Source organism: Bufo bufo, chromosome 10, assembly GCF_905171765.1.
Source record: "Bufo bufo chromosome 10, aBufBuf1.1, whole genome shotgun sequence".
In the NCBI taxonomy this organism is placed as follows: Eukaryota; Metazoa; Chordata; class Amphibia; order Anura; family Bufonidae; genus Bufo; species Bufo bufo.
In genome coordinates, this window is record NC_053398.1 from 117,492,298 (window position 1) to 117,505,464 (window position 13,167).

The window sequence follows — 13,167 nt, forward strand, 5'->3', positions numbered from 1 at the left end:
TGTTAAAGAGAACCTGTTAGGAGCTTCATGGATCAGGCAGCATGAAATCCCAACAGGGTCCCCGGTTACGGACATCTATGTTTTATCGCGCACAGACTGGGAGACCATCTAGTTTTAAAGTAAAACAGGAAAAGTGAGAAGAGTCATGGAGGCTGTTCCTCACCTGCTTCTCCCTGCCAGGCTTTGCTTCATTGACAGGTCTTTAGCTGAACTCAAATAGGGAGAAACCTGTCAATCTGACCAAGCCAGGTGGGGAGAAGCTGTGGTAGATCCACCTCCATGACTCTTCTCCCTGTTCCTGTCTTAGTTTAAACTATATTTTCACCAAATCACTGCATTTTCTCTGAAAAAGCGGTTTGTAACCAGGGAGCCTGTCAGTTTTTTACGTGGTTGGACATTGCAAGCCCTGCCCAATACCCGAAATTTTATGAGCAGCAATAGCGGTTTAAAGGGTTAGTGAGGAAGGCTAAAATGTTTAAATAATCGTGAAAGAGTAGTAGCGCATAGTGGTGATTACCAGTGTTTGTGAGCTTGTCTTTTATGGTCTCTGGATAACCCCTTTAAATTAGGGAACAGCGGCATAGCTACAGGGGTTGAAGTCACACCCTTGTCCAAGTTCTTTACAGGGCCTGAAGGTTACTCTGCCACAAAAGCCGACGGTGGTACTATAAACAGCAAGACAGGTGGGACTGATCCAGGAATTCATGCCCTAATGGCATATTGTAGTGGCTGCAGCCCCCTAAAATCTCTATTTAGGGGATGAGGTCAAGGCACTCTGCATGCAAGGCTCACAGTCGGATGAGAGACACATGTTCTTGTTTTGATGGAACTGAAGCAATATGTATGCCTCTGAAACAACAGCAATCCTTGAGGAGCGGACTAATGAGCGTTTGTGCTCCATGGAGAATAGCCATTAACAGCTGTAATTGTGCCATTTACCACAAACTGTCTCAGAGGGTCCTGGTTACTGTGCATCAGCAAGGTGACTGCAGGTATTAAAGGTGGAGGCAGCAAAAAACACACTGGCGTCATTCGGCCAAATTTGTCTTTCAGCAATGCGCGGGGGACTGCATTATTCCACTGTAAGTGATGCAATTTACTTTGCCATGCCACCTCTAATTGCTTTGTCGGTCTCATTAATGAAGATGCGACCAAGGTTTAATTAACTCACTTGGGATCTCTGACAAAACAAAAGTAGTCACAGGATAAAGTTTATGAGCGTGTGGCCGAGGCCAGCATCAGGATGGAGAAAAGCGAGACGGCACCTCCAAAATGTTCCTCTCCCGTGAAGGGTCGTGTGTTTTTGCTGTAATTTGAACGCTCTTGGTATCATGTTAGGGCCTTGTATAGCGGCTCTGCTTGGTATCGCGCCCAGCCCTATTGAAGTGAATGGAGCTGAGCTACGATACCGACCACAGTGACTATACAATGTACGGCGCTGTGCTTGGTTTAAGCACTGAGAAGGCCGCGGCGCTCACAGGAGCACCGGTACCTTTTCAAATAGCTGATTGATGGGGGTCCTACATGTTAGACCCCCACCGATCAGCTACCAATAAGCTATCCTGAGGATAGTTCATCAGTAGTAAAATCCCAGAAAACTCCTTTACAGTAAGTGGTGATGGGGACTTCATGTTACCCTGCAGACATTCTTTAAACACAAACTGGGGCAGATTTACTAAACTTGTAGATAGCGTAAACTTAGACCGGCTGTCTAGACCTGCATCGGATTTATCGCAGGCGCTGGAGGATAAATCTGGTGCAGGGATCGACACTTTTCTCTCGCTCTATACCAACTATCGGTTGGCTTCCTTTAAGACAGAACTTAGATGCATGTGCGGCCCACCCTTTTCTAGTAAGCCACATCCCTTTTTGGAGCAGACAAAGGAACTTTCGCTAAACTGAGATGCTCCAGGTTGCAGCATTTTTTGGAGCAATTTATGCAAAAAAAAAATCTTAGTCTACTTACATTAGTAGCTGCAGGCCATAATAAAAAAAAAAAACACAAATACTTCGGTGCTCAAGCCATTTTGCTTCCTTTTTAGTGCTAATCCTGGTCAGCACTTGCCATGCATGTGATTGACATGTCTGTGCCGCTAACTGGTGCCATTTGGTGTTGCCATGCAGTGTCCTCAATTTTACCTGGATGCTCTTTAGAAATCAAGGTGGCCAGAAAACAGCTTTTCTGTGTAATTAGAGAAGACCTTTCACCTCTCCTGACATGTCTGTTTTACTAGCTACATGCTTTCCCCGTGTAATAACAATTCTGGAGCATCTAGACTTATGGTTTTATGTTGTGCCATTCCTTTATTTTTACTAGAAGTTATGACTGAATTGCTAGCAGTCTGCAGTAAGGGTACAGCGGGGTGGTAAACAAGCTGGGGGGGTGTACCTGCCCAGTATGAAAATAGCAGCACTAATTGGATAAAGTAAGTCTGTGCAGGTACACCCCCCCAACTGGTTACCTCCCCTCTGTACCCTTACTGCAGACTGCAATTCAGTCATAACTTCTAGTAGAAATAATAAAGGAATGGCACAACATAGAGCCATAAGAATCAGTGGCGGATCCAGAGCCTGGTCTCAGGAGGGGCAATAGGAGATTATGGGGCCCCTGTGTCCCCGCACACCCTCAAGCCTCACCCACACCCATATATCGCGCCAATACCTCTTACATCCAGTGACCGTCTCCTTAGATGTAGATGTTCTCTTTCTTCATCTTCTCCATTCAGACCAGACCACCATGATGATTTCTTTCAGCCATCTCTCATCTCTGCACAGTTAGACAGACAGACATCTTAGTTTCCTACTTGTTCTCCCACCTTCTCAACATCCCATCATGCACCCCCAATACTGAGACGCTGTGCCCCCCAAAACTATACTGTAGAAACAGATAAACCCCCTGAAAATACTAGTTACTGCGCCCAGCAAATAGTGCCCCTGACACTAATAGTGTAACCATAATGTCCCCCAAAAATAACTGTGCTAAGCTGATACTGTGCCAGGTTGGATCCACCAATGATAAGAATAGAGGCTTCAGAATTGTTATTACATGGGGAATGCATGAATCTATTAAAACAGGCAGGTCAGGAGAGGTGAAAGGTCCTCTTTAATCATTTCTGATGAGTGTAACTATTGGCCTGTAGTTGATGTGCTGGTGCGTCATCTCATTTAGCAGTTCCTTTTTGTAATCCTGTATAATTTTTATTGATTAAATAAAGTTTTACATATACAAATAGTGCATAGTTTCAGAATAATTTTTACAAAGATATCCACACAGGTGGACAAATATAGACATCATATGATACAAATACACCCCCACCCCCCCCCAGCTAACTGTCCTGCAGAGAGACGATATAAACTGACCACATCTAAAAGAGCAAAAAACAGAAAATAAAATAAAAATACCACAATCTAATATGGTAGGCGCTATATAAATAATATCCTATACATTGGAATGTCACTAAATATATAAATCAGGTGCAGCTGTAAAAAACAGGCCAAGAGCCATGGAGATGTTCATATCATTTGCCCCAATTTGGACAGTTGCCCTCTCAAACAATCCCTCGTCAACGCCACAGACGCTAATTCGGGGACCGCAAACCAACCCCCCCCCCCTCCTATGTTTTCATAAACTTGGCAGGGCATCTCCTTTTCAGGTAGACCCCCCCCCCTTTCAAATCGTAAAATTGTGTTTAAGCGGTTCACAAATTCCTGTCTGGTAGGCGGGCTACTCTGTATCCAATGTTCAGCAATCAACACTCTTGCCAGGAAAAGCATTCTTTGAATACACAAGGAAATTTTATGATCAAGTCCTGGTGAATCTAAAATTCCCAGCACACAAACCCTGGGGTCCCTTTGTATCTGTATCCGAGTTGTTTTAGCAATGATCCTTAATACACCTTCCCAGTAGGCCCTCAACTCAGAGCACTCCCAGAACTTGTGTAACGAAGAAGCATCCGTCCTTTCACATCTAGGGCATTTCGAGTCCCTCCGCAATCCTATATTCTACAGGAATGCAGGGGTTCGATATACTCTATGTACCAGATATATCGGAGACCATCTCTGTGCCTCACTAAGCGCAAGACTAGGGGTTAAGGACAGGATCGTATCCCATTGTTCCTGGAAGATGCCACCAGCGTCTCGTTCCCATTTATCTTTTACTGACTAAGAACTTGATGAGTAACATTTATTAAATAGATGTCGATAGATCAGAGAGATGAGTCCCTTAGCACTACCACCACCACATAGCAATTGTTGTACTATAGGAGGGGAAGCTGGGAGCAGCAAACCATCTTTAAATTGCCTTTGATATGCATGTCTCAGTTAAAGATATTGGTAGAAAACATTTCTAGGGAGACTGAACTCTGCCTGAAGCTGTGCAAACGACTATTTAATACTCCCTCCCGAATGGATCTGATGGAGGAAAAGAATACCCCTTTCCTCCCACGGGGAGAAGCCTTCAAATCTAAACATATCTCATTTACCATCTCCTAAACCAAAAAGTAAAAAATAAAAAAATAAATAACAAAAAATAATACTCCGATAACACTAGATGCAAAAATTATATATGGACTAAAAGCTCTTTCTGATACGATAAAATCTGAGATTCTTAGCCAGTATATTTTGGCTAAGAATATACTGTGCCCACCAACCACGGCAAGGTGATCTCATTAAGGCAGGAACCTATTCCATTCAAGACCTTTTAAAAAAGAAAAAAATGTTAAGTGCACTGTACATAGCTTATATGGTCCTAAATGGACAATTTTACCTTTGAAAATATAGAAGTAATGTATGTGTTTCTTTTTTTTTTTTTTTCAGAGCTCTTGCCCATGAAACCTTCACAAAGTGAGTATTACTTACTGCAATGTCTAATGCTGAGAATGCAGGGTATGAATACCCCATGTGCTGCGTAATACCGAAATAGCAAAAATATCTCAAACCTATTTCCTAGTCTTTCTGAACACACCCTGTCAACGACATTCTTTTCATGTAGTAGAATCCAACCATTGTGATTTATCAGTAAAAATGAACAGTGTAGGAAAACACGCGTTCCTCGCGGTCTTGTTAAATGACATGTTATTACTGTATGTGTATCTAATCAAGGCAGAACTTCCCAGCGGAGCCAAGTAACTTGTGTTTTCTTGTCCTGCCCATGTAGGGAACTGAAATACGTCATTCAGAGATTTGCAGAGGACCCCAGGCAAGAGGTAAGGATTTCCCCTGGGGCCAATGATGGTGTGAACAGCTTGGATAGCTGGTGTTATTGCAGGCCAGCTGGGATTAAAATGCACGTTTTAGGCTTCAATTTATTTTTACTGTCATGGAAATTATTGCCCAGATCCACCATTGTGGCTGTTCTGTCTCTAAGCCTTTTCTCTATTATTAGGGTTTGCTATGTAAATTTTGTTCATTTTGTATTGTGAAATGTCCCTGAAACGCTGGTAGTCTAAGGGTAACTGCCCATGATGCGGATTACGTACAGGTTTTCCATGCTGATTTTCATGCAAAAAAAAATAACAAAAACAAAAAACAACGTAATTATAGTACCTGAAAAGTGAATGAGATGTGACAAATCTTATGTACACTTTGGGTATATTTTCGTTGTGGAAATTGCCCTGCCGTGCGGATTTTCAAATCCACAGCATATCAGTTGTTTGTGCCATTCCTCGCCTTCTTTAGAGTGGTTTTCCCCTAAGACTTCAATGGGTTTGTTAACATAAATAGAAAAAGCGCAACAAAAAGTGCATAAAAATGGACCAAAACCATGATAAATAGTGCAATTGTTTTTAAAATTCAGTTTTGGTGCAAATTTCATGTAGATTTTTTGCATACAAATCGGCACCGTGTGTAGGTAGCCTTAAAGGGGTCCTCTCACTTCAGCAAGTGGCATTTATTATGTAGATAAAGTTACTACAAGGCACTTACTAATGTATTGGGATTGTCCATATTGCCTTCTTTGCTGGCTGGATTTATTTTTCCATCACGTTATACACGGCTCGTTTCCATGGTTACGACCACCCTGCAATCCATCTGTGGTTGTTGTGCTTGCATGCTATAGGAAAAAGTGTCAGCCTCTCTGGTCGCCGGGACCGTGGGAGCACACAGAGGCTAGGGCTTTTTCCTATATTGTGAAAGCACGACCACCACTGATGGATTGCAGGGTGGTCTGTAACCATGGAATCGAGCAGTGTATAATGTGATGGAAAAGTGAATCCAGCCAGCAAAGGAAGCAATATGGACAATCCCAATACATTAGTAAGTGGCTTGTATTAACTTAACTTAACTTTCTCTTCATGATAAATGCCACTGAAATGAGACAACCCCTTTAATCCAGGTTCACACATGACTGAGTAGCTGTCAATATGCTGTTGCGTTTCGCATTACCGGAAAACAGTAGACGAGATTTTAAGAACTCTCATCCACGTGCTGCGTACGAAAGACGCAGTGTGTCTATTTATGCTACGGATCCCTCTTTCCAGAGCAAAAACCGCATACAATACATGCAGTTTTTGTTACGTTTTTTGTTGTGGTTTTTGCTGTGAAAATGCAGCTCATTTTTCTGCTGTATTTTTAGCCACGTATAGATGTACACTTGGGGTATATGCACGCTGTGCATATTACGCCTGGATTCTCGTGCAGAAAATCTGCAGTGTAATACAGTACCAGCAAAGTGAATGAGACTTTCCGAACCTCATGTACACATTGCTTATTTAGTATGTGCGGAAATTAACTTACGGTCCAGCTTTTAAAATCTGCAGCATGTCAGTTGTTGGTGCAGCTACACAGCTGATGTATTGTGGTTTCCCCATAGACTTCAGTGGGATTGATGAAACACACAGAAATCCACACCAAAAACTGCACAAAAATTGCAATAAATAGTGCAGATTTTTGCGTTTTTCCTTCTATTTTCACTGCATACAAATCTGCACCATGTGCAATTACCCTAAAAGTAAGTTGAAAGTTACCTTGTAAATTTGGTGCAGGCTTGTGTAGGGGCAGATTAGCCATAGACCCTACAGGGAAATTTCCCAGAGAGCCGATGCCTAGGGGGCCACTCAAGCCTTCTTGATGGCCGCAGGCCAGGTACATAATGATCTGATGCTCAACGCCCACAGGTGCCCTCTTAAACTCAGCTGTGATACAGGTGAATACTGTGGTTGTGGCAGCATTATTTTGTGCTGCCCTGTGGTATTTGGTTCTTCTGGGGTGGTATTCTGTGCTGCACTACGGTATTGCAGGCCCCGCCTACTTTTGTTGTCCCGTCAATTTGGACCCACCTACAACATGGGACTACTTTTTATTTTTTTCCCAGGGCCATTTTAAGTTCCCAATCCGCCCCTGGAGATTGGTAAAATAGAGCAGTGGGATCTCCATGATTTTTTTTTACGGTCACTTGCTCACATCAGAAATATGTTATGACATTTTTTTTTTTTTACTGGTTAAAAAAAAATCTCTTAGCCTTTCTGCTGCCAAAACAGAGATCTTCAAATATTATATCCAAACTTTCAAAGCTTAATTATAAAATTACAAAATTCTTATTATACACATACCTATTTTTTTTTTTTAAGTAGAAACCTGCTCCATTGTGAAATGGCTAACCAGGGCGCCTTCATGAAATTTTGCACCAAACTGTAACAAAAACCAAAAATGCATAAACAGTCATACCTGTGGCTAAATATCTCAAGTATTCAGAGCCTGAAACACACAACATTTACTAAAAATAAGGCCACTTGCACACGGACATTGTGTGCCTGTGGCCGTATTGCAGCCCGCATACGGCGGGTCTGGTATACATGGGCACCGGCCCGTTGTGCACTCCACGTCACGGATCCATTCACTTGAATGGGTCTGCAATCGCGGAGAAGCGGAACGGAGTGCTTCCATGGTGTTTCTGTCCGGAAAAAAATAGAACTTGTTCTATTTTTTTTTGCGGTGCGGAATCATCACGGACCCATTCAAGTTGAATGGGTCTCGAGCCATCCCAGCCACCGCACGGACTTTGCCCGTGCATTGGGGACCGCAAATTGCGGTCCCCAATGCACGGAACGGATGCACAACGTTTGTGTGTAAGAGGCCTAAAGGCTCAGGTTATACATGCAATAAGAGATGTTTCTGCAGCGCTCCGTTCAGAGCCTTGCAGTCAGCTCTCTGACCATTTTCTGCGAGTCTACGAGACGATGTGCAATGTTAGTCTGAGGTTAACTGATGACCTCATAGCATTACCGCTGTCATTAGGAAACACTTCTCATTTCCTGTAAACTGGGTCAGATGTTTATGCACAAAGAACAGGTTTTTTTACAGTCTGAATTTTCTGCCCTCCCCACCAGTGATTATGGGAACACGTATACTGTGTGTGTTAAAGGGGCCCTTGAGAGAAATGTAACAAATCCTGCTGAATGGTTTCTACTCCCCTTTTATGTCCAAGGCGTTTGCCCAGCGAGCAGTTTCATCTTTCGGAATGCTTCATTCTATAGGTGGATATTTCTTAGTCTACCCCAAAATTCTGTTACCCTTATAACAGAATTCACCCACCAGCAGCAGAGGTCCTTTTGGTGCCGTGTACTGATTTCCTGATACTGCAGATTGTTGTATATTCTCACCACTGTCGGTGACAAGTTTTTGGTCGTTCACATGCACGTTCTTCATATACCTCGTTTTACAATATTTCCAGAATATGGATAGGACCTTACATGTGTGGTGGCATTTTTCATGACCTAGTTCAGACTACATTTAGATTGTCACCTTTCTTTCCAATGGGAAATTGCCTTAGCTGACCTTAAAGGGGTATTCTGAGACTTTTTTTTTTTTTACTGATAGGATAGGTCATCATTATGTGATCGGTGGTGGTCTGACACCCAGGACCCCCATGGATCAGCCGTTTTGAGAAGGCAGGGGCGCTCACAGGAATGTGACGGGCTTCTCTCAGCTCGCCAAGCCCAGTGCTGTATAATGTATAATGGTTGTGCTTGGTATCGCAGCTTGGCTCCATTCACTTCACTGGGGCTGAGCTGCGCCTAGGCCACGTGACTGATGAACGTGACGGCACATTGTCTAGGGTAAGCTGCAAGAAGGCAGTGGCGCTACTGTGAGATCCCCTGCTTTCTCAAACAGCTGATCGATGGGGGTTCCAGGTGTCTGATCTCCACCGATCAGATATTGATGATTTATCCAGAGGATAGGTCATTAGTTAAAAAATCTCCTGAAAACCCTTTCAAAGGAATAGTCCAGGGAGAAGTCATACATGGTGTTGTGCCTAGTGCTAGGCTGAGTGGGCGGTGCATGACACGAGAATTCTCCCTCTTCTCTTTAATGTCTCTGTCGCACCTCACATCCTCAGGCCTTGTACTAACAATAACATGTTGTGGGGAACACTGGCTCTACTGGCCTTGGCTTTGAACAACCCAGTTCAACCATGCATTGGGGCAATGATATAAAAAAAAATTGTGCTCATCTTTCTTTGGTGTAGTCAGCCCCATCCAAAAGATCCCTTTTGTGCTGCTGCTTTTTCCTCCACTAAAATAGCACATATAAGCCATAATTATGTCTTTTGGGATTTTTTGGCAGTATTTGAATACATTCAGTGAATTTAGCATTTTTTCTCCTTTATTAACTATCTTCTATTTTCCCGCAAAGAAAATTTTATTTTTAACATTTGTTTTGGAAAAACTTGTATTCCCGTTGGATCGTTGTAATAACACAAATTACATTTGCAGAGTAGTTCTCTTGACGAGATGGCGTGGTGGGACATATTTGGGTAACTGTACTGGGGATCCTTCTCTATATGTAATGGAAACATTTATGTTTGAAGGGGAGTTCTGTCTGGAAGCTTTACAGTGGTGTCCTGGGCCTTTTTAGAAATTGAAGATTTTCTGCTGATGGTCCTTGATATTATATGTTTGGGATCTAATAATGGGGTGCATGTAGAACTTGCACATGTCGCCCACGTGGCTTTTATTGCCAAAAGGGCCTTATAGGCCCCCCCTCCCCCCAGTTCTGGAAATTTGCAGCCAACATATGTTCTTTTCTTGAATGTCTGAAAAATATCACATTCCTTCTCCCGCAGGTCCACTCATGTCTCTTAAGCGTCAGAGCTGGGAAAGACGGTTGGTTCCAGCTGTACAGCCCCGGAGGGGTTGCCTGTGATGACGACGGTGAACTTTTTGCCAGTATGGTACGTGTCTGCAATAATGTGAGTTTGATTTTTATGGATTTGAGGAGTTGATGGGCGAAAGCCATTGATTGTTCTTAACACTTAGATCTTTGGCTTTTTGCTGTTTTTTTGTTGTGTTTAAGATATGCTATTGTGCCTTCTCATCAGCCACATACTGTATATCACTAGACTATTCGGGGACTCAACTCCTCTGTCTGGTCTTTGGACCTTGGTTCTCTTCTAGCTTCTGTCACCCCAACTGTAATAACACTACATAAAACAGATAGGGTATATCGGTTCAGCCTCTAGGGTTACATTTCTGCTGGTATGAAGGTAGAATTAGAATAACTCCAGCTTTGTTCAACTGATGTGCCAACTTTGGACTGGCCTTCATTACAAATGCATGGCTTGGATCATTCTAATATAATAAGCTGCATTCTTAAAGTTTTCCAGCTTCACCCCCCATTTTAGCTAGGGCACCCATCTGCTCCCTGCAGCTACTTTCCAGCACCAAAGGTCTAGCTCCTTCCGGTCCTTGGCGTGTAAACTTTCAGACAGGTTCACCACTGGCTGCAGCGGTCCAGAATGGAGTGGCAGGGAGCAGGTGAGTACAACTTCAGGTACAGCACTGTCCTGGCCCTAGCTAAAATTGGTGTTGGAGCTGGAAAACCCCTTTAAGAATTATCTGTTCATCTCTGGAATTAAGTGGTTTTGCTTTGGACAATCCCAGTTTTTTTTTTTTTTTTAAGAATGCTAAGGATAACAGGGGTCCCACTTCTGTGATCCCCCCAATGATTAGCTGATATCTGTGGGAGAACACGGCAGCAAGAGTTCAGTTACCCTGCAGCACTCCAACAGGGGAAATGAAGTATTACACCACTCTCATTGAAATCAGTGTGGTCGTGTAATGCAGGTACATGCTGGGTGCTCCAGCGTGAGGGACACTTTTTGTATGCGCAACACCTCTTTTAATTGAGAATTACAAGATAGGATATTTTTTAAGTCCCTCTTAAGGCTCCTTTTCTAATAGTAGTATCAATAGTGTTTAGTCCATGTGGCTGTACACACACAAAATTACTCTTGTAGTGAGCTCCTCTTAGGCTTAAATAATAAAGATTTCTTGGTTAAGCTGGGCATAAAATGTGCGCCCAGGCAAACCTTTACCCAGCATACAGATAACATGACCACTGATGAAGGTCCACCCTGACCGAAACGTCTGGTCAGAAATAATCTGTTATTCCTTATTTTTCACGGGCATATGGATGATGCAGAAAACATGAAAAAATAATAAAAATAAAAAATCTTTTGAATTGCAAAACCTACGGACTGAGTGCCTCAAATTTTTATCATTTGGATACGGCCTTATAAGCCCTTGATCGGCACCGGTGATACTACTTCTAAACAGAGTGCGGTTCCTCATTTCTCTACAAATAAAATGTGTGGAGACCTCCATGTTTTCAGACATCTATAAAAAATTTGCCCATAGGAGAATGTTTCTACATAGCTCTCCCCTCTGCCAAAACAGCAGTCGCACTTCTGTACATCATCTCTAGCAGCCCTGGATTTAGGAGGAATGTTGATAAATGTTTGCCTTTGAAATTTACGGCCTGTTACTGTATACCATGTATGTTCGCTTGCTGGACTACAACCTGAAACACAACACCCACCAGAGTTTCCATCTCAAAGGAAGAATTTATATCCTGTGGATGATACCGGTGTAAATCCCAGTCACAGCTGGTCATGCTGAGTAACAGAAGTCCCCCTTCCCTTTGTACACTATATGAAGTGGAGAATAAGAAATGTCGTAACTCTTAGCAACCAAAAGGGAATTTTGATCCTCAGGAAGTGCCGTATTTCCCACTTGGGCATCAAATGACTCGCTCTTAAAAGAGTTGTGCTAGAATGGGAGGGAAGGGGTTGGGCGTAAAGAGAAGCCTACTTATCTGCTCAGCTCCTTCTCCTCCCGGCCGGCGCTGCACCTCTGCGGTCCCTTGCAGAAAACATCTGGTTTGACGCCATACACGGATTTCATAGGGACCCATAACAAAAACTTAGTAAGAGCCCCCGTGCCCCTATACGCATGCAACAATCACTCCCAGGCAACGCACAGTGCAATGCCCCCGATTTCAGATGAATTTACTTATTTTATTAAGTGAAATGAATTCTAATTAAAAAAAAGTTCAGAAAAAGTCAAACAGGTGCTTCATAAATATGGCGCTCATTTTCACCACCATATTTCTGAATGTATTCACACCAGACAACTGGCAAAAATACATTGATAAAGCTCATATTTCCCTTCTGGTAAACAGCTGCCTGCAGCCACCACTAGGGGGAGCTCAGTGCATAGGAATTTATGCAGTTACTATTCACTGGAAACTGAAATAATATCTTTGCGCTGAGCTCCCCCTAGTGGCGGCTGCATGGAAAAGGAGGCCTTTTACATCATGAAGAGGAAGGAGTTCAGCATGAGCCCCCCTTCCCCCTTTCTGAGGATTATTTTTTAGTAGGTCGCTAGTAACCTAATGGCTCATGGGGTTGTCCACTACTGTACTGCATACATGGTGTATACAGTAACATGCCGTAAATTTATCGACAGGATAGGCCAATACTATCTGATTGGTGGGGGTCTGACATCCCATACCTGCAGTAGCTCCAGTACCGGAAGTCAGCGCCAGAACTACACCGCTTGGATGGAGCTGCTCCCATGGAAGTCAGTGCAGTAACCAGCTTCGTCCACTGCACAGTGGATGGAGCTGTGCAGATCCAGCATCAGCGAGGGTGTAGGATGTTGAACTCCCGCCAAGTCCTGCTATCTGTGGACAGGCTATCACTTGTAACGGGTTGGACGACCCCCCTTAACTCTTTGAGTATCTTGATAATGTCATTATTTTCTTCCAAGCTCATATGCTGCCTTATTGATCCTGTTCGGACAATAATAAGCGGCTGTGATGGTGATGTGTTTCTTCTTTAATATAATTTGTGAAAAAAATGCTGATATTTGTTGAGCATTTTTCTATTCA

The 13,167-nt window shown here is 43.1% G+C and overlaps 1 protein-coding gene across 4 annotated transcripts in view; it reads left to right on the forward strand.

Moving 5' to 3' along the window:
- LOC120981239 (c-Maf inducing protein) overlaps nucleotides 1-13,167 on the forward strand; it is a 167,338-nt gene that overhangs the window by 135,941 nt on the left and 18,230 nt on the right. For 2 of the 4 annotated variants that reach the window (XM_040410846.1, XM_040410848.1), the window contains 3 exons: nucleotides 4,816-4,842; nucleotides 5,156-5,204; nucleotides 10,061-10,186. In XM_040410846.1, the coding sequence (XP_040266780.1) occupies nucleotides 4,816-4,842; nucleotides 5,156-5,204; nucleotides 10,061-10,186 (202 nt within the window). The remainder of the gene's footprint in view (nucleotides 1-4,815; nucleotides 4,843-5,155; nucleotides 5,205-10,060; nucleotides 10,187-13,167) is intronic. The other 2 variants (XM_040410847.1, XM_040410849.1) reach the window with 1 other exon arrangement.